General features: G+C 40.3%; 1 protein-coding gene across 1 annotated transcript in view; it reads left to right on the top strand.

The window, feature by feature from the left end:
• Positions 1 to 22,159, top strand: part of arap2 (ArfGAP with RhoGAP domain, ankyrin repeat and PH domain 2) — a 121,093-nt gene that overhangs the window by 17,650 nt on the left and 81,284 nt on the right. Inside the window, exons 4-6 of the mRNA XM_073836578.1 lie at positions 5,263 to 5,462; positions 9,388 to 9,473; positions 20,191 to 20,373. Of these exons, the coding sequence (XP_073692679.1) occupies positions 5,263 to 5,462; positions 9,388 to 9,473; positions 20,191 to 20,373 (469 nt within the window). The remainder of the gene's footprint in view (positions 1 to 5,262; positions 5,463 to 9,387; positions 9,474 to 20,190; positions 20,374 to 22,159) is intronic.

Raw genomic sequence — 22,159 nt, 5'->3', positions numbered from 1 at the left:
AACCTTGCTTTGCAGTAGTCGATGCACCTGTGTGCATGTTTCATATGGATTACATAATCTGAGAATATTTGTTTTCTATTTGAATTGGTTAATTAAGTAGACATTTCACTCTCTGTAGATACATTTTTCATGTCTGTAAGGCAAGTATACACAGAGTTTCTACGTTTTTCGCTCAAGTTCATAAAGACTGAAATGGCAGAAAGCGCATCCTGTTTGCTTTAATTATTTTACAAAAGTGCGACATTTCGTTGTTATTCTAAGTGCACAAAAATAAATGCAGAGTCTTTACAGATTCGAAAGATGTTACTTTTATCTGTATGATTAAAAATGACGGAGTATTTTAAGAGCAATTGACCGTACCGGCGCCTTCATCTGTCAAGCAGTAAGTGCGCTATTCAGCTTTCACACAAGTTGCTACTACATACATCTTTTAGATGAAAAGCCATATTTGAGATTGATGAATGTTAGATGAGTGTTTGGTTGTCCTGCATTGTGACTGCATTGTTTTCAGTTGCAATATGGGTGGATCATAAGGGATTTCTGAGAAACTTAGAAGAAGAGTTTTTAAAAACACATAAGTCTGGGAAGAATTATGAAAAGATGTTTTAGGCCATTATAGTCTAGAGCCAGGCAGTTTACTTGAGGATGAAACTCTGCACCATTTCGAAATTCCCTGGGAGTGAGCGTCCTACAAGCCTACTGTAAGTTCAAGAACATGCTGTAGAGTTCTCAAACAACATGCAAAGAATATAAAATGTGTAGCTTGTAGTAAACAAAATGCTTTATTAACTCCAAAATCTCATTCAAAAAGTAAACTATGCTGGAGGGTGTTTAATATTATGAACCCGCTTTTCTGCTTCGGGGCCTGAAACTTATTTAGGCACCAGTGAATTCCAAGTGACTTCATGAAAAGTAGAGCAACTTACTTAATGTATTGTTTGGATATTTATTTACTTTTTAAATCCCAAGTAAGAGATCTTATTATGGGTAAAAAAACAATAATATTAATCACATCCTAAAACCAAGATTAAAATACACTTCTTTATTACACCTTGCTAGTACTGGGATAGGCCCCCGTTGCCTTCAGAAGTGCCTTCATTCTTAATGGAATAGATTAGGGGTGGTGAACTCCAGCCCTCGAGAGCCACAGTCCTTGCAGAGTTGAGCTCCAACCCTAATAAAAACTCACCTTCCTGTAGCTTCCTAGCAACCCTTCAGACCTTAATTGGCTTGTTCCGGTGTGTTTGATTAGGGTTGAAGCAAAACTCTGCCGGGCTGCGGCTCTCCAGGACTGACGTTTACCATTCCTGGCATAGATTCACCAAGGTACTAGAACAATGCCTCAGAGATTTTAGTCTATATTGACTATAATAGCTTTATGCACATCCATGATGCAATTCTCCCTTTCTACCACATCCCAAATGTGCTCTGTTGCATTGGGTGGCCATTGAAATATAGTGAACTCATTGCTATGTTCAATAAACCAGTTTGAGCTTACAAGAGTAGCACTCATTGTGGTCTTCTGCTGCTGTAGTCCAACTGCTTCAAGGTCCAATGTGTTCTGCATTCAGAGATGCTCTTCTACATACCACGGTTGTAACGAGTAGCTATTTGAGTTACTGTTGCCCGTCTATCAGCTCAAACCAGTCTGGTCATTCTCTGACCTTTGGCATCAAAGGCATTTTCGCCCACAGGACTGCCGCTCGCTTGAAAGTTTCTCCTTTTCTGACCATTCTCTGTAAACCCTAGAGATGGTTGTGCGTGAAATTCCCAGCAGATCAGCAGCTTCTAAAATACTCTGACCGGCTCGTCTGGCACCAACAGCCGTGCCATTTTCAGAGTCGCTTAAATCACTTCAGTTTAGGCCCAATCTGATGCTCGGTTTGAACTTCAGCAGATCATCTTGACTATAACTGGGTTTCCAATTAAATGTATATACGCAAAACTGGAAAATCGCAAAAAACATTTGCGAATAAGCACTGTTTCCACACAACGAGTCAAAAATCATCACTTCCTGATGAACTGGCACTAAATATCACTAAGAAAAGTAGGAGAAGCCACTGTATATAAGATTTTTCATACAGTCGAAGTTAAAAGTTTACATACACCTTGCAGAATCTGCTAAATGTTTTTTTTGTTTTACCAAAATATGAAGGATCATACAAAATGCATTTTTTTAGTACTGACCTGAATAAGATAAATAATAGTTGAATTTATAAAAGTGACCCTGTTCAAAAGATTACATTCCCTTGATTCTTAATGCCGTGTTGTTACCTGAATGATCCATAGTGTTTTTTTTTTCTTTTTTGGTCATAATTGTTCATGAATCCATTGTTTTTCTTGAACAGTTAAACAGCCAGCTGTTCCTCAGAAAAATCCTTTGGGTCAGACAAATTCTTTGGTTTTTCACCCTTTCCTACAATGACTGTATGATTTTGAGGGACTCATATGCAACTATTACAGAAACGCTCACTGATGCTTCAGAAGGAAACATGATGCATTAAGAGCCAGGGGTCTAAACTTTTGAACAGAATGAAGATATTTTGCCTAAATCAGAAATCAGTATTGCCCTTCAGAAGCTACAGAAGATACTTACATGTTTCCCAGAAGACAAAATCCATTGAATTTACCCTGATCTTCAAATTCAAAAAGTTTTTTACCCCCCAGCTCTTAAGCTGTCGTTTTTTCCTTCTGAAGCATCAGTGAGCGTTTGAACCTTCTGTAATAGATTCTGCAAGGTGTATGTAAACTTTTGACTTCAACTATATGTAATAAATTACTTGCATCTCAGAGTGTGCAGACAAAACTGTAAATTCAGTTTTTGCTTTCCGAGGTGAATGCTATTTACTGTAATTTCTGTAAGGCAATTAAATATTACTTTGACTTTTCTTAGGCATTTAAGAATGACCATAAGAACATTTCAGATGCAATGAGATCAGTCTGCAGGTTAATTAGGTTATACTGTCCCATAACAAGTCGCATGATTTTTTGATGTGTATGGAGGAATTTATTCAGCAAATGTGTTAACATCTCCCATTGTTTGCATTAACTTTTTTTTCACAGTCAAAAAACACCAAGTGAGCGTAAAAACCTTTTTGCAAATTAAAGGATTTTTTTTTTCAAAATGTGGCATTTCTATCACTTGTTTCTGATGCAATAATTCAAAATGTGCATAAAAGCAGAGTGATGTAGACACTAGCTATGTTTCCATGCCTAAATACAGTTACAGTTTCAGACATGTACTGTAATTACCTAATAAAGTGGCTGATCAGTGTATGTTTGAAACATTTATATAGAAAACAACACTTTCTGAGCCATTTTTACAGAAATACAGATTCCTGGAATGCAAAGTATGCATTCTCACAACTGTATCTGGAACTGAACATAAATTGTTTTAACCATACCTTCTAGGAGTAAAAAAAAAACATTTCTACATACTAGTTACATTCACTACTTACTTTATAACATTTCAGGAGAAGTGAAACTTTTGCCTCTCTTAGGAATTTTACCTCTTAGTGTAAGTGATTGCACCAACCAAAATAAAATATGGATTAAACGGCTGAACTTTGGAAAAAGACTAGTGTCGAACTTTTTTGCCTGTGTATAATGAAATTGAGTGCTTGCATAGATGGACAATGTGAGATTTATTAAAGGCAGAGGAAACTCCGTCGATTTCTCCTTTTTGAGCCTTTTTAGTATCATTTTTTTTTTTGAGTTTGTTGCCTGCTGTGTTATTTTCTAGCAGCCACTCTCTCATTATGACTGTCCTGCCGCTCTGATACTATCCATCTGAAGCACACTCATTATTGATCTGTTTTTTCTTCCTCTCTTTTTTTTTTTTTCTTTATAAATATCAGCTCTGTTATAACGGCTGTACAGTACAGGCATCGCTCACCTGTGACCCCACACAAGCTGATGTTTCCAACAAAGCAGCCATTTGCGGAGGCCTAATCGATGAGATGTTTTCGTGTTTGTTTTTTAATGATCCTTTTATGGCTGATGCAGTTCCCAGCTTAAAAAAAAGACACAACAATAACAACAACAAACAATGAAAAGCTATCGCTCTCTTTCTTTGGCTGGTGCGCATTGTTAAAGATTTTTCCTCTTTATCTCCTAGCTTTGTTTTTGTGGACAGGACAGAATATTGATCTGTTTGTAGTTGTGTTCTAAACGTTGAGCGATATGAGGCCGGACGACTATTTAGTATTAGTTGTTGGCAAAATAATTGGAATTTTTCTCAGAAATGACGCATCAAGGTCTCTGTGCTCATTTAAAATAATGGGCACATAGGGGGTCATAATGGAAATGGAAAGCAGATTCAGAGCTATTACTGGTTTTTACATTTAGACTGCATTGTGGATCATCACTGCCAATCATAATGCAATAATGAATATTTAAGAAGTGGTGTTTGCCATTGTTTTTTGTCTGCTACTTGACCTAGGCCCATTGGGACTCAAACTGTTTAGTTTTAAGCTAGGATGAAGTTAAATGATTAGTTCACTTCCAGAATAAAAGTTTCCTGAACATTTAGTCACCCCCATGTCATCCAGGATGTTCATGTCTTTCTGTCTTCAGTCGAATTAAGATTTTTGAGGAAAACATTCCAGGATTTTTCTCCATATAGTGGGCTTCAGTGGGTTGAAGGTCCAAATTGCAGTTTCAGTGCAGCTTCAAAGGGCTCTATATGATCCCAGCTGAGAAATAAGTGTCTTGTCTAGCAAAATGATCTGCTATTTTCTAAAAAAAAAAAAAAAGTTATGTACTTTTAACCACAAATGCTCATCTTGCTCAACTTCACGCATTACGTAATCATGTTGGAAAGGTCACACATTACAGGCAGAAGTACCAACCCAGTTTTTACAAAGCAAACATGGAAAGAAAGTCAAACACCCTTTACAAAAAAGGTAAAATAACGATGTCGGATGATTTTAAAGTTGGAGGAGAAAAAATAGATATAGTTTTGCCTGTTCGCACCAAGGGCAATCACTATAACAATAAAGATATATATTTTTAAAAAATCTTTCTAAAATTAAAGTAATTGTAAAGTCCACATCACAACTATAAATATAATGGCACAGAGGAACGATACTGCTGGAATTATTTTGAGAACTATTTTTTTTTCTGCTGATGAATGTTAAAAACACTGACAGCACTTGTTTAAAGAGCCGAGCAATTGCCTTTTTTTTAAATCAGCTACTATTATACTTAATGTGTAATCAGTGTGATAAAGTATATGTAAGATTTTTGTATCCTTTGTGTCAGTTTCACAGTGGAGTCGGAGCATGAGAGAGAGGAATGGATAGAGGGAGTTCAGGAGTCCATCGTAGAGACGTTGTGCAATTACGAGGTGCTGGAGAAGGTTTGGTTCAACAAGTCCAACAGGAAGTGCGCCGATTGTCAGGCTCCTGAGCCGGAATGGGCCTCCATCAACCTGTGTGTGGTCATCTGCAAGAATTGTGCTGGTAAGAAACAGACTAGAACAAACAGGGACGGAACATGAAACACAGTGTCTTAACCACACACTCTAAAGCATGAAGCAAGAAAAGTTCACTTTCACTCTTTAGGATCAGTATGATTTTTTTTTTTAAGGGGTCATCAGATGTTAAATTCACTTATACATGTTATTTGAACTGAGATGTGTCTTGGCAGTGTGTGTACACAACCACCCTATGTTTTTATCCCCATAAATAATAACCCCTTTCTCAGATCAAGCCATTCTCAGATTCTTGGCTGTGTAACATCACACAGGCCAAGACCCCTCCCATAATTGTTGATTGACACTGGCATTTTATCACTGACCCGCCCTGAGTGAGCTGTAAACAGTCCGCCATTGTTTCAAGGCTGGAGCACGGGTAGACAAGAATGTCTCTAAAGCAATTGAGCCACTGAAGACGCAGAGGATTAACGTTACTTTAGCTTTTGAAAAGAATGCACCCCCGCCGTTCCACCTAATTTCCTCTATGTTTGCACGAATCATTCGTAATCCAGCTTCACCTACAGAAGTGAGTATAAGTTTTTTTTTTTTTTTTGCAAATCACTTTTTCTAATAATGTGCTAGTTAGTGAGTTCTGCGGCTAAAGCTCACAGTCTTTCGAAATGCTCGTCACCCCATGGAAGAGAGAGGCAGGGTGGTCAGAGCTCATTAGCATTTAAAGGGTCATGCACCGAAACGAGTTGCTGTGAACAGATCTGTTTTTGACAGGTAAAAATGGTGTTGTTTTACACTACCATTTAGAAATTTTAACCAAAATATGTTATAGACTTTTCATTAAAGGGGTCCTATTATGCTCTTTTACAAAGTCTTTATTTTGTTTTGGTGCACTTAGAACATGCTCTCATGCTTGGTGTTTCGAAAAATGCAAAATGTTCACATAATTTACATTATTACAATAGCTTTCTCCTCAGGCTGGCACAAATGCCTCGATTAGTTCCGGGTTTGATGAAGGTCCGAAAAACCAAATGTGTTGTGATTGGTCAGCAGTCCCACTGCATTGCAATTGGCGAACAGCTTAGATGGCATTTCAGTACTGCCACGCCCCTTCCCAAAGCAGCAAGCTAGATTAAAGTGATTCTTACGTTTTAAATATGGATATTTTTCTTACAAAAACACATTGGATCGCTAAAGGGGGCTTTTACTGACCCCCCCGGAGCCATGTGAGACACTTTTTATTATCACTTGTCTATGCAGTTCAGTCTATGCCGTTGTAAAGCTTGTGAGTGCCAGGATTATTTTTAATATAACTCCGATTGCATTCGTCTAAAAGAAGGAAGTCATATACACCTAGGATGCATGGAGGGTGAATAAATAATATGCTACAGGAGTGTTGATCCTATCGTCAGCCTGTGAGATTACCGTTACATGATATTATCATTATTGTGCTAATGTATTTAATTATTTACATGCCCGAAACCAGCTCCAGCATAAGGCTAGTGAAGTTATCTATACCTCTGTGATAAATAAATCTCTTACCACACACTGCACACATCTACAGCGCAGCTCCGACACGTCCACCGATGATCGTCACTCTAGTCAATGTTTGTGTTAACAGCAGCCGCGGCTCTGCTTGTGTTTCGACCCTCTATGCCGCACACGTCAACGGCGCGGATCCAGCATGGCTACCGGAACAGTTTGCGGACACTTTAGTCAATGCTCGTGTTTATACGCGGCTCGCTGAAGCCGTGTATCCCCCACCTGCCAATGATTTGAATTTCTGTAGGCGGGATTTACGTTGTGACATCATAGCATCAGGAAAACAAAGGCTGTAGTCCAAAGGAGCCGTTCGTTGTAGTTCTTGAAAAGGGATTTTTTTCAAAACTAAACATCTCCCTTTGGAGGGGACTTTGAGATTTGTAACTTTGTAGATGTTTTTTTTTATGCCCAAACATACACATTACACACTGGCTAAAGTTCAAAAAGTGAAAAAAGCATAATAGGACCCCTTTAAGACCCTAAAGAATTATATCAACTATCAATTGTCGTTACTATCAAGTGACATTATGTTGTTAACAAATATATAAAAAGTTTTCAAGGAAAAAAAAGTATCACAGTTCCTAAAAAAATATTTCTTGAGCCCCTATTAGGATATTAGAATGATACCTGAAGGATAATGTGATGCTGAAAATTCAGTTTTAACATAATAGTAATAAATTACACTTTAAAAATATTAAAATAGAATAAAATAAAATATTATTTCATAATATTACTGTTTTTGCTGTATTTGTGGTTAAATCAATGCAGCCTTGGTGATCATAAGAGACTTTGTATTGTTAAAAGCTCTGTATAAATAAAGGTGATTGATTGACTTCTTTCAAGCAACGAATTAAAAAACCTCATCGACCCCAAACTTTTCAAACTTTTGATAACTGAACATTAAATATTAAATATTTCTCACTGTTTGTGATTTTACCACATTATACTGCAGTTCAGCGTAGACAGACAGATTGCTTGACTCTGAAAACATGTGTAGTTAGGAAACAGGTGTTACATCAAAAAATTATCTTTCTTCATCTCTAATCTGTTCTTCTTTTTTCTTAATATTGCGGTTGCTTAGATTATTCTGACCACCTTCCGATGCCATAAATTTACACATTATTTCAGTTATGCAGCCATTTAGTGTTACATTAGGTCACAATACAGAAGAAAGCAGTGGCTGTGCAAATGGCTGCTGAATAAGCCATCGAGTGAGGAGACACTTTCCCTAAATGTGCACCACAGCCTTCATGGAATCTACAGCACAGACACTTTAATTAGCTGCGCTTCTGCAGCCGACAATTAGGAGAGCGAAAGCAAAATACTGGGAATATAACGAACAGCTAACGATTAAATGAGAGCAAATTGTCTTCAGTGGGAGACAGAGAGCGTGTGAAAGAGAGACAGGTGAAGTGATTTCCTCTTTCTCATGATCCATCTTCACATTAATAATACTTAGCTAACATTCCTCCTACTTTTTTTTTTTCCTCATTCACTTCTGTCTCTTTTTACCCCGTCTTTCGTCTTCTAACACACTCTTATATCACTCAACATCCCTGGCTGTGTGACACATATTCGGGTTAGTCTGTTTCATTACACATATTATTGTAATTGCAATAAGCTTTAAATCGAACTCTGATTGGAGGCATTCCTCAAGTGAGGCTGTAGTTACCATAGAAACTCCCGCTATGCACATTTCTCACTCTTCCTTTTTTTAAATAGTTTCAAATAAGGTAACGAGGAGAAATTTCTCCTCATTTCTGATGGTTTTTGTTCTCTTTTGATGCTTTAAGTAAGGTTTCATTGAAGCAAACGCTGCGTTTAAGGTACTTTCCTGTCTTAGAAGTTTTCTTAGATGGCACTACAAAACCCTTAACGAGTGCCCTTAATGCACACACGCTAACACGTACACAAAGCATCTTTAGTCCCATCGGCTCTCAGGCGGCTCTAATGATCTTTGATGGCAAACTGGTACTCTAAAATGCTGCTAATTATGCCGGAAAATCACACACTCCATATTCAAATATGTGTTTCTCCCTGCCATGTTTAATTCATCTGTTTCTCGCATAAACAACAACTACGACGGTGCCTGGAGTTCAGCGAAATAAATGTGCAGACCAACAAACACAATTAATTACTTATGATTCATTAGCAATTAATGGCTTTTTCGCGCCATTCATTTGCAATTATAGCTGTGGCAGGCTGGAGAAAAGAGTGCCTGGAAAGGATTCGATGAAATTTATAATGAGCGTGACTCTGTCTGTATGCGTGTCATGCGGGTTGATGCTTTATGCCATTTAGTGTCAAGTTGTGTGCAGTTTTGAGGTTAAGCAGGACACTTTGAGTTAACGGGAAGTTTTAACATCTGTATTTGTGAATTTTACATACTGTAATCTGGTAATACATATTGTTTCCAGGTCAGCATCGATCCCTGGGTCCTGGTATCTCGAAGGTTCGCAGTATGAAGCTAGACAGCAGCATATGGACCAACGAGCTCATTGAGGTACCAATCTGTTGTGGTAGACACCTCTTACATATTGATTTTTAAGGGATAGCTCACTCAAAAATTCAATATGGTTACTTGCTCCAAAGCCTTGAAGGATTAGTTCACTTCCAGAATAAAAATTACCTGATAATTTACTTACAACCCATGTCATCCAAGATGTTCATGTCGTTCTTTCTTCGGTTGAAAAGAAATGAAGGTTTTTGAGGAAAACATTTCTGGATTTTTCTCCATATCCACTTTTTTCCTGAAGTCTCGCCAGACTTGTGCTTTCTATTTCAGGTCTCTGGTGTTTCCAGTCAAATAAATGTATTTTCTGAGCTGATAATATAACGTTATACATATGAAAATAGTTTTAAAAAGCACATGCTGCCATTGTTTTATCACTTAACAGTGTCACAATGACCCTCTTTTTATAGAGCTGTGTAGAGAATTTTGGTTAGCTCAAAGAATTTAAGATGATCAATATATGTGTGTATATGCATGAGACTGTTCCTCTCATCACATATACACTGCAAACTCCACCAGGTCTTACGACCAATGAATAGGATGAAATGAGTTATTTAAAACATACATTTCAGTCAGGGAAAGTAGTTTAACTCACAGGAAATCGTGTATAATAATCGTCATTAAATATACGCAATTTCCAGTTTCTGATCAGTAACAGTAATAACGATATCGACTGGTTTCTTTGTCCAGCAAATTATTCAGCGATACCCATTACTCTGACGTTGGCCCGTCGTCACGGCAACGCGTTTTTACTAACCAGAACGGAGTTAAAACAATTGAACAGAATAGGGCTTAAGGTAGCAATATGAGATCGAAACAGTTTAAGTGACTTTGTAATGTAAGCATTCAGCACAGAGAATCATTATATGTGAATATATGGTTGTTTATTAAACTATTCTACTTACAAACGATCGCACATAGACAAACGTACATAAAACACAAATAGACAGAAAACGCGTGAGAGAGAGAGAGTAAGAGAGAGAGAGAGAGAGAGAGAGAGAGAGAGTAAGAGAGAGAGAGAGACAGAAAGTGAGTTTGCAAAGGGACAGGAATGAAACGGTTCTGAACATCCTGAAATCGTTTCTTTTATAAAACGCCTTAAACGCAGCTATCTACGTTTGTAGAAAGGACGGATACTTGCAAGCTTGTTGTTGTTGTGCATTGTTTCCGTTTATGTTCAGTTCAGAAAGTCCTTTCCAGTTCCTTGAGAGTATTGCAGGCCTCATCATCTCCTCCGCTAGGTGAGACCCCCCCCCCCCCCATGGATCTGGGGGGAGGTGCGGGTGACGTGTCTTTGTGTCCCGAAGGCAAGAGCGCGAGAGAGAGATGAGGGAATGTTTATAAACCTGTAGGTCGTTCACGCCCACAGTTGGACCTTGTCCAATCCGGTTGATCTGAGTTTTGGAGGGAAGATTGAAAGTCTTTGTCTCTCAAAATGTTGTTTTGCATGTGGAAGCTGATTGGTTGTTTGGCCACAAAACTTTCAAAAGTTCAATAATACATATAAAGCAAGGAGTTATTAAGATGCCACAAACATTAACATTTAGGGAATAATAAATGCTGCTCATAGACACCAAACATGATCTATGTATCTTCTCGGTTGACTGAGTGATTCTAAACGTGAGTCTTAGCCTGCACAATAATTCACCTATTGCGGATTAATGTTTGAGGCCGACATACATAACAGAAACAACAATATAAGAAAAGGTAACACATTGATACGTGTACATTTCTATATAACTGTATGTGGGACTGCATGTCTGAATAAGGAAAGTCTATCATTCCTGTAGGAGTCTTATCTTGATGGTGGGGGGATGAGCTGGATAGTGAACAAAGGACTGGCTCATAGCACATAGGTGTTAATCATGGGGGAGAAGTCATTTAAGGAATATGACTAGTTATTTTATGTCTGATTGGCTCCAGGCACTACATATCCCCTCTTTCGAACGTTGTTGTCCGTCCAACAGACAACAGCGAGCGACGTCAAAGGTGCGGAACAATCAGGCATGCACCCGGCACTCATGGCTGGAAGAGAGAGGTGGCTCTCTGGAGGTTGGTGCTTCAAGGAGTGGCTGTGGTGCCGTGGTCGACGTTATCAGGTGTGATAATGTAGACAGTGGCAAGGTATGGGTCCTCGAGCTTTGTGCAACAGGTGTCGCGGCACTGTCACTTGTCATCCTGACCCAGGTTGGTCTGTGTCAGGTGGTTGTTATCTAGTATCTGTGGTCCCTGCAGTCTGGAATCGCTGGTTGGACTCTCACTTGTGAGAGGGCAGGTAGTTCCAGGGTTCGCAGAGAATTGTCGTAAAGATTTTGTAGTGTAAAGAAGTTTCCGACGGGCCCGGTTAGGGTGCAGGAGGGCAGCAGGTGTCTGTTATCCCGCTGTTTTGCTCAAATGTCATCAGGCGTCTGATGTTGGGGGTGTCGACACTGACTTGAGCGGGTCTGAGTTGTGTTGGTAGGGGTTTTGCTGTTGGTCCTGTGGGCCCGTTGCTCCGTTCAACATTGTCTGGCTGCTCCTGAGCTGTCGGCTGGTCTCATGGGATGCTTTTTCCTTTTAGGAAGTCTAATGCGGTGTTGCGTTGGCCAAGGAGTCAGAAGTTTATCTTTCAGTACTTCTCAGTGGAGTTTCATTCAAGGAGCTCTTTGTTAACATCAGACACTCTGTTCTGGAAAAGCAGGCGTGTCCAGCTGTCCTTGTGGGTGTCGGTTAATTTTGGTACTCGGAGACTTGCAGGTTCAGTTCATTTACCTCCTGTCTGAGGCCCTTGAGGGTGTGGGCCAAGGAGAAGATGATGCTGCTCAGCTCCTGGTTGTCCAGGCTGGATGTGAGTTGTCCATTGGTCGCAGTCCTGCTGTTCCTTTCTCTGCCATTGCAGGCCGTTGGCTGCTTTAGGCTGAAGGATGCCGTTCTCTGTACTCTGCTGAGTCTCCAGTTGGTCCTGGTGAGTGGCAGGCCTGGATGTCCGAGACACGCTGGTTCACAGTTCCTATTGTGAATCTCGCTGGCTGCGGCATGCTTTTGGCTTCCTGCGCTCTTTGGATGCAGGTGTCGCACTCAGGCATGTTTCACTGAAGTACTGGTGAGCAATGTAGGTGGTGACACGGGTGGTCTCTTAGTTGACACGGGTGTCGTTTCTGGTGCCATCTGGTGGTAAACGTTCACAGATGTTTCTCGTCGACTGACTGCTTTGCATCGTAGAGAGGCTGTGTCGTTTGAAATCCGCTGGTTTCGAGCTGGCATCAAACTTAGCATATTCTGATGTCCTCTGTCACTGCATGCTTGGCAGTGCGCCACTTTTGCGTTGGTAGTGGCTTTGGTACTCTGGTGTATTCTGCACGGTGCATCTTGGGCATACATCAGCAATGACCCCCCTTTGTTCCTGGAAAGCTGGGAGCTGTGGCGGTGTTTGGTTATCAGGAACAAATGTGAGGATGTGTCATCTAGATGCGGCATGTGTGTGACATCACTGAGTTGTTTTCGGCTTAGTGCCTTAGTGTGGTCGGACAGTGCAAGGTTGAGTGTCAGCATTGGCAGAGGCTGCTTTAGCAGAGCTATTTTGTAGGTGGAGCCAGTGTGCATGGGTGTGATGCAGGCGGCGTAGCAGCGTGAGGGGTTTGCTTGTGGCTTAGAAGCGATGCTTGGGTTGGGTGGGTGGGTTTTTGTTGTTGAAAACCTTAGGCAGCCACAAAATCCCTCAGTTTTTTTTCCTGGGCCTTTCACTGTTTTTCCACGAATAGCATGTAATGTTCTTATTGTGATGGCAATGCTTGTCTGGAACAGTTGTTGATGCTCGTCTGTTTCAAACTGAGTGGTGTTGTTTGAAACTGAGCTTAGCCTACTTTGAGTCTATGCAGGTTAGTAATTTTCAGAGGGAGTTCTTGCGACTTGCTGTGACACAAGGGTTGATCCGATTGCCGTCACTCGTGCTGTGATGTCAGGTGGCCCGGCTTAAGGTGTTGCAGTGGGACAGGCTTGTCGTTTTCCACTAGGTACCTGCTCTGGGCGTGTCTTGCCTCGCTCTTTGGTCTATAAGCACATGGGTTTGTGTGCGTGGGACCCTTGGTCTGCAGGCATTGATAGTTATAAACATCACACGTTGGTGGCAGGTCTCTGTGATTCCCTCTGTCTTCTGGTGCGATTGGCACATCGCTGGATGGTTTGTGCAGCGCAGCTGTTGTCATCTGGGTGCTGGGCTCTGCTGAGAGCCTTGTACATGACATTAGTTCTGCATCATCGTCATATGTGGAGAGCAGCTTGGCACCACTTCTGGGTGGCCATTTTCCTTTAGGCTCTTCATGACGGAATTGTTTAAAGTCTTTGAAATACCTGAATGATATGTACACTGCAAAAGATTACTTTTCAGAAACGGGGTGTGGCTTCTAGAGTGGGCACTGCTTCACGTATTCCATTGAATGTGTGTGCAGCGTTAGGGTTTTAGCCACACTGTGTTTTGAGCCGAACAGTGACCCCTTTTGGTGAATGCAGGTAGTTCGTTCGCCAGAGTGTAAACATCTGGGAGTAATCTTATCTAGCAAGGCTTTCTCGCAGTTGAGGGAGTATCGTAGGGCTGTGAGAAACAGGACGTAGCAGGTTTTGCATTGTCTATTCCAGGTTAAGTTCAGAGCACAGGTGTCCTCAGTGCTGGCCTGCACTGATCTCAGATCACTCCCACACAGTGATGTCGCTGCGTGTTCAGCTCCCATACACCACTGTATGTTTGTTCACCTTGGTCAGTCAGACGTCCCCCCTTGGCATGGGGCAGCTGGACAATCACTTTGCTAATCTTTATTGCCTTCTGGTGCTTGGCTGTTTTCCGGCGGTCTGTAGAGTCTGCTGAATCGAGCGATCGCTGTACGGAAGAAGGCTGTAGCATTTGGGTGGTGACTCACAGTGTGATGTGGATATCTGAGGGGAAAGATTTTCTGGCGTTGATGCCATCTTCCCTTGGTGCCTGTCGCGTTGTCTCACGTAGGCTCAGATGCTGGTCGTAGCAGTCGTGTTCTTAGCTGCTGTATTCAGTTTTGACAGTTTTGACTGCTGGTACAAATGGCTGGGGTCCTGTTAGCTGGAGGTGGAGCTAAGCAGATCTGTCTCGTGGTCACACTGGGCAATGTTCTTGCTTAAGAGTCAATGTTTTGCAGACAGGCGTGTTTTGTAGCCTACTGCAGTGTTCAGGAAGACAGCGTTTTGTGGTGACAGCTGTCAGATTCCCGGCCAGCTTGCTGGCGTGTGAGGTGTGAACGGTGGGCTGTTAGGCCCGGGAGAGATTTTGTGTTGAGCTCTCCTGTTTGTTCATATTGTTATCTGCAAGCATTTGAGTTCTTTAAGGTGTGCTGGGTTCAGCTCACTTTGTGTTTCTTTGCGGAGTCGTTACTTGAACTTCGGCGTAGGCTGCTTGCAGGAGGCCTTAAAAGGCTTTGGCCGTGGCATGAGTGTTGCTGTCTGCCTGGGGCCATTGTAAAGAGAGCTTCCGCTGTTTAGGAGTGTTCTCCTGTACTGCTCTCTGCGCTCAGTCTGTGGGGGTGTTGCAGGCGTGTCTTGAAGCTTTTCTCCTCTCTCCTCGTGTAGGTCCTTGTCCTCTTCATCCGCTATCTCTGAACATCCAGATGGTCTAGGCGGTTCTGCGCGCTGTCCTGGTTCCGTCGTGGGTGAAGCTTTCTCCGCTGCGGCTTTAGTCAGACGATCTTGTTGAGGGCGTGGTCACTGATGGTCCGGGCTGTAGATGAGTTGATTGGTTCTCTGCAGCCGTAGCTCTTGACTGGATCGTGATCCATTCGCCTGTGTGCGCGGTCGTCCGGCTGTTCTCCGCTCAGGGGCTGTAGTCACTAGACCCAGGGCAGGATGGCCTCTTTGCCTTGTCTGGACTGGATGGCGAGACTGGATGGTGACATGTTGACACAAATAGAGAGGGAGAGACAAAGCACAACGAGCCAATGCAAGTCCGTACAGAACTAATGAGCTAAAATGTTGCTATGTGTTGCGCCTTAACTGATGTCATCAGATGGTGACGCAAACTAAACGCTTATTATCCTAGCTGTAAAGAAGGGGTCAGATAGTTTGTGTGGGTAAACACAGGAAACTATGAGTAAACTTAATGATGAGCGATTAACTTTAGAGCTATTCAGTTCATCGGTGTAGTTACCAAAAGATTTCACTGATGTTCAGACAGGTTCAGTCTCTAATAGGGAGAAAAATAAAAACAAAATCCATCAGAAAGAGAGGTATAAAGGGTTAAAGCAAAAGAGAGAAAGTGAGCTGACTGCCAGCCCTGAGGTAAGTGACGGGGCCCACCGGGTGGGGGCGCTATGGAGTCGTCACACCTGGGAAATGGCAGAGCTGAGAGAGCAAAAGAGAGAAAGGCCCCCCTGGGATGGGCCGAATTACCCGGGGTAGTGAGAGTGCAACTTGATCGATTTGGTCAAAGTTTAAATTTAAATCAAGACTGTTTAATCAAAAATTTAAAATGAGCAAATACAATTATAATTGCTAAAGGGAGAGTTGAATCTAAGGCGGTGAAATAATTAAAATTAAATCACACACACACAAAAAAAAAACATACATTATGTTAATTATCATTATGGTTTAAATAACAATAATTAATAATGTAACATCAAAAGGAAAAGAGAAGGGAGAGACTGACTGGGACTATCTATAAGCGTTGTTGCTCAAAGAAAAAAAAAAAAAAAAATAATAATAATATGAAATCAGGCATAGGTATTGGAAGAGGTTTTAGACAGACTTCTATCTTTTAATAGAAGGAAATACCTTTTATGCGGGATTTCAGATTCCACCTTGTGTGGATTTGAACGCGCATCTAAGCGCAGTTACCATGGCCGACGCGTTATCGCGGGTGTATATTTCTTGTGTCCGTTTTACTGAACACAGGTACATATGTTTGCAAACTTTAACTTAATAGGATGCTTACACTATTAAAAGGTTGCTTAGTTACGATGCGTGCACCTTGATCTTGAGTCAGCCTGCTGACACAAGACTTGTGTGTGCTTTGCACAAAACAAATAAATAACACTCGATCAAGATTTGTACAGTAATAACGCGAAGTTGTTTACTATATTAAATCTATTCGATGAGCAAACGGGGTCAACCTAATCAGTTAGCTAAGCTGAGGTTTTAACCCAAAGGAGCAAGATAGCTGATTAGCATTGGAGTGCACATCAATGGCTAATCTATCTACACTCAAAATATAAAGATATGGCCATTGTAAGGTGAAAGAGGAACATCGCTCAATCAACTTCTTCACGCAAAAATAGAGGTTTTCTTCGCTCAATTTAGGGTGGCTTTAAGACGCGCTATAAAAGATTGCTTCGTTTTATAGGGTCAATATATAAACTGCAGTTAAGTTACATCTTCAACAGCGGTTTAGTTTCTCTGTGCGAGAGGCTCAAACATCTGTGAAGGTGTTAAAGGTGGGCTTGGCCACACCGTTCTAACACACACACACACACAAACAAAAGAGACGCGAGTCGCGAGCCGAGTTTGAATAAACAAGCATGCAGACACACAAACTATTCCTGAGCCGCTCACATCACATAGTTTAAAACTGCCCCGCATTCTAACGCCAATTAATGTAGAGAATTTTGGTTAGCTCAAAGAATTTAAGATGATCAATATATGTGTGTATATGCATGAGACTGTTCCTCTCATCACATATACACTGCAAACTCCACCAGGTCTTACGACCAATGAATAGGATGAAATGAGTTATTTAAAACATACATTTCAGTCAGGGAAAGTAGTTTAACTCACAGGAAATCGTGTATAATAATCGTCATTAAATATACGCAATTTCCAGTTTCTGATCAGTAACAGTAATAACGATATCGACTGGTTTCTTTGTCCAGCAAATTATTCAGCGATACCCATTACTCTGACGTTGGCCCGTCGTCACGGCAACGCGTTTTTACTAACCAGAACGGAGTTAAAACAATTGAACAGAATAGGGCTTAAGGTAGCAATATGAGATCGAAACAGTTTAAGTGACTTTGTAATGTAAGCATTCAGCACAGAGAATCATTATATGTGAATATATGGTTGTTTATTAAACTATTCTACTTACAAACGATCGCACATAGACAAACGTACATAAAACACAAATAGACAGAAAACGCGTGAGAGAGAGAGAGTAAGAGAGAGAGAGAGAGAGAGAGAGAGAAGAGAGAGAGAGTAAGAGAGAGAGAGAGACAGAAAGTGAGTTTGCAAAGGGACAGGAATGAAACGGTTCTGAACATCCTGAAATCGTTTCTTTTATAAAACGCCTTAAACGCAGCTATCTACCTTTGTAGAAAGGACGGATACTTGCAAGCTTGTTGTTGTTGTGCATTGTTTCCGTTTATGTTCAGTTCAGAAAGTCCTTTCCAGTTCCTTGAGAGTATTGCAGGCCTCATCATCTCCTCCGCTAGGTGAGACCCCCCCCCCCCCCCCCCATGGATCTGGGGGGAGGTGCGGGTGACGTGTCTTTGTGTCCCGAAGGCAAGAGCGCGAGAGAGAGATGAGGGAAGGTTTATAAACCTGTAGGTCGTTCACGCCCACAGTTGGACCTTGTCCAATCCGGTTGATCTGAGTTTTGGAGGGAAGATTGAAAGTCTTTGTCTCTCAAAATGTTGTTTTGCATGTGGAAGCTGATTGGTTGTTTGGCCACAAAACTTTCAAAAGTTCAATAATACATATAAAGCAAGGAGTTATTAAGATGCCACAAACATTAACATTTAGGGAATAATAAATGCTGCTCATAGACACCAAACATGATCTATGTATCTTCTCGGTTGACTGAGTGATTCTAAACGTGAGTCTTAGCCTGCACAATAATTCACCTATTGCGGATTAATGTTTGAGGCCGACATACATAACAGAAACAACAATATAAGAAAAGGTAACACATTGATACGTGTACATTTCTATATAACTGTATGTGGGACTGCATGTCTGAATAAGGAAAGTCTATCATTCCTGTAGGAGTCTTATCTTGATGGTGGGGGGATGAGCTGGATAGTGAACAAAGGACTGGCTCATAGCACATAGGTGTTAATCATGGGGGAGAAGTCATTTAAGGAATATGACTAGTTATTTTATGTCTGATTGGCTCCAGGCACTACAGCTGGACATGGACAGATTTGCTGGTAAGAGTTACGCAAAACAAGTATTTTCCTGGGCTTTCTTAAGCTTATTGCTGTTACTGTGGTGGCCAGCAACAGCACAGCTTAAAGGAGTAGTTCACTTCTAGAACAAAAATTTACAGACAATGTACTCACCCCCTTGTCATCCAAGATGTTCATGTCTTTCTTTCTTCAGTCGTAAAGAAATGATGTTTTTTGTGGAAAACATTTCAGGATTTCTCTCTATCTGTGGTGCCCCTGAGTTTGAACTTCTAAAATGCAGTTTAAATGCAGCTTCTAAAAAAATATTACTCCAACTTCAAAATCATCACTCTAGATAAGATTCCTTGGCTGGGATTGTTTAGAGCCCCTTGAAGCTGCATTTAAACTGCATTTTGGAAGTTCAAACTCGGGGGCACCATAGAAGTCCATTTTATAGAGAGAAATCCTGAAATGTTCTCCTCAAAAAACACAGTTTCTTTATGACTGAAGAAAGAAAGACATGCACATCTTGGATGGGTGGTGGGTGAGTACATTATCTGTAATTTTTTTATTCTGGAAGTGAACTACTCATGTAAACCTGCACATATGTTTATATTTAGTTATATTAAAAAAGTTTTGGTTTAATCAATTCAGTTGGCCCTTTTCCCCCCTATTTTAACATTTTTCTATGGAGACTGGAACACGAGAGCACCTACACGAAAGTTAGCAATCAAGGATTACTCAGGGAAAAAGGTAAATAGTGGACTTCATAGGGAGTCAACGGGTTGAAGGTTCAATTTGCAAATGCAGTGCATCTTCTTTAAAGGGTTCTACCCGATCCCAGATGAAGAGTAAGGGATTTAGTGAAACGATTGGTCATTTTCTAAGAAAAATACAAATTTATAATCTTTTTTCAACCACAGATGCTTGTCTTGCACTAGCTCTGTGATGCGTGTCCGCGTATTCACACATTACATAATCAGTCACATTGAAAAGGTTACATTCGGTTAGCTCTTTGTCTGTGTTCTCCAGTAAGGAAGAGTACGATGAAAACCTCCATCTCATTTTCTCCTTCAGCTTCAAAATCATCTAACATCATTGTTTTACATTTTTTGTAAAGAGGGTTTGACTTTCTTTGCATGTTTGCTTTGTAAACACTGGGTCGATTCTTCCACCTCCGTCACACGTGACCTTTCCTACGTGATTAGGCAAAGTCAAGGTAGTGCAAGGTGTGTATTTGTGGTTAAAAAGTATATACATTTTTATTTTGTTATGATTTTTATCTGGGATCATGTAGAGCCCTTTGAATCTGCATTGAAACTGTAGTTTGGACCTTCAACCTGTTGAGCACCACTGAAGTCCACTAAGAGGAGAACAATCCAGGAATGTTTTCCTCAAAAACCTTAATTTCTTTTCGACTGAAGAAAAAAAGACAGTAAAATTGTAAGGATTTTCAGTAAATTATCAGGATTTTTCTATCTGGAAGTGAACTAATCTGATTTCTGTCTCTCCATTCAAAGAGAGATAAAAGGGACGGAAAAGTCCACATTTTTGGGTGATATTACCATTTAAGTGAAATATATTGTCCTCACGTTCTGTCCCTCTCTCTTCAGCTGTTTTTAGATGTTGGGAATAAAAATTCCAACAGCTTCTGGCAAGCAAATCTTCCCCCAGAGGATGAGCTTTGCAAGCAGCCATCGCTGGAGCAGCGCACATCCTTTATCCGCAGGAAGTACAAAAAGAGGAAGTACAAGAAAGTTCTAGAAGGTCTAAACACTCAAGAGGAGCTCAACAAGGTGTGTGTGAGAGAGTCTGTGTGCTAACGTTGGCCTTTGGCTTAGTGTTTTTTTTTTTCTACCTCATTAAAAGGCCCATTAGGGCTGGAGATATATATGTGTGTGTGTGTGTGTGTGTGTGTGTGTGTGTGTGTGTGTGTGTGTGTGCTCACATCTGTTGTTGCTCTGGCTCACCTGGTAGCCCAGGTGTAAATTAGGGTTACTATGGTAACTAGCTCTCACCAATTCTCTGAGCAGGTTGCCAGGGTTATGTTAAAACCATGTTAAGTTTCTGCTTTGAATCTTTCTGCATAGCACTAACTATTGCAACTACAATCAAAATGCTGTTGTAGTTGGAAAACACTATTTTTTTCTTTAACAAAGAATGGTAAAGAAATTGAACGGATGATAATGAATGTTTTGATTGTTCCTACTGAGTTTATCTGCATTACTCTTTCCTAAGCCAAAAGATGCTGTTTTTCCTCACCGTCAGCACTAACACAGATCAAGCCCGCTTTTGTTTTCTGGTGAGGGGGGCAAAAGAGAGGGAACGAGAATGGGAGAGAGGATTGGAAGTGTGGATTAGGTGTGTGTAAGATGAGCATTGGGGAGTTTTCAGGGTTTCTTCTGAAAAAGTTATATGACTGTGTGCGTGTCAGAGAGAGACAATGAGAGTGAGAGGAAGATAAAGAACATAGTGCAGGTACATACAGAGGTGAGATTAGATTATAAATGGAAGAGTACGTCGGGACAGACACAAACAAAATGTTCCAGAAAAATCCTTCCTGTTCTCAAAGTTTTTGTTTAAGCCCTGATGTGATATGTGTCTTTAAGTTTTCATTTTAGTTCTTGTCTGATACTTTCGTTCAGACTGAAGTTTCAAGCAGTAGTCAGCCTGGCAGGCAGTGGTTTTGAGTTTATGAGATATAACAAGAATTTATAAGTTCTTTGTGAAAGTAAAAACCTGGAAGTGCCTATGTTGTTGGGACCAGCCAAAGTTGAACTGCTTAATAAGCATGCAAATAATGTGAAAATGAATGTTAAAATGCAGAAAGGTTTGTGTGAAGGTCAGATTTAGCAGATAGGAATTATATTTTTATTATAATTTGCTCAGTATGATAGAAGTCCACACCTTGACAGATCTTAATGGCATTTCACATAGAAGGCGGCATCACACATATGATCAAAAGTGACAGTAAAGACATTTTAAAAAAATCTATTTAATAAAGGCTGTTCTTTTAAACTTTTTATTTAACAAAGACTGCTGTAAAAAGGTATGCTGGTTTCCACAAAAATATAAATCAGGTCAAGTTTTTCTTTACAAAAGAGACAAACCAAAAGACTGATATATAAAAGTCTGTTAAGCAAGTGTCTTACGTTCACTAAGGCTGAATTTATCTGATGAACAATGCGGTAAAACAGAAATTATGTGACATGTTATTACAAAAAAGTTTTCTATTTTAATTTATTTAAAAATGTAATTTATATATGTAATATATAAATTGTAATATATTGTAATATATTTTGGCAGCCATTATTCCTGTTTTCAGTGTCACATAATTCTTTAGAAATCATTCTAATATGCTGATTTGGTTTCAAGAAACACTCGCTGGGCCACAAAACTAGTTAAAAACTGAAGAAATAAGCTTTCCATATATGTATGGTTTCTTAGGATAGCACAATATTTGAATATCTGGAATCTGAGGGTGCAATATATATATATATATATATATATATATATATATATATATATATATATATATCAAAGTACTGAGAAAATCACTTTTAAAGCTGTCTGAATGAAGTT

Source organism: Garra rufa, chromosome 3 (genome assembly GCF_049309525.1).
Source record: "Garra rufa chromosome 3, GarRuf1.0, whole genome shotgun sequence".
Classification (NCBI taxonomy): Eukaryota; Metazoa; Chordata; class Actinopteri; order Cypriniformes; family Cyprinidae; genus Garra; species Garra rufa.
Note: the sequence above shows the minus strand (reverse complement) of the source record. Positions and strands in the feature narration are given on the sequence as shown.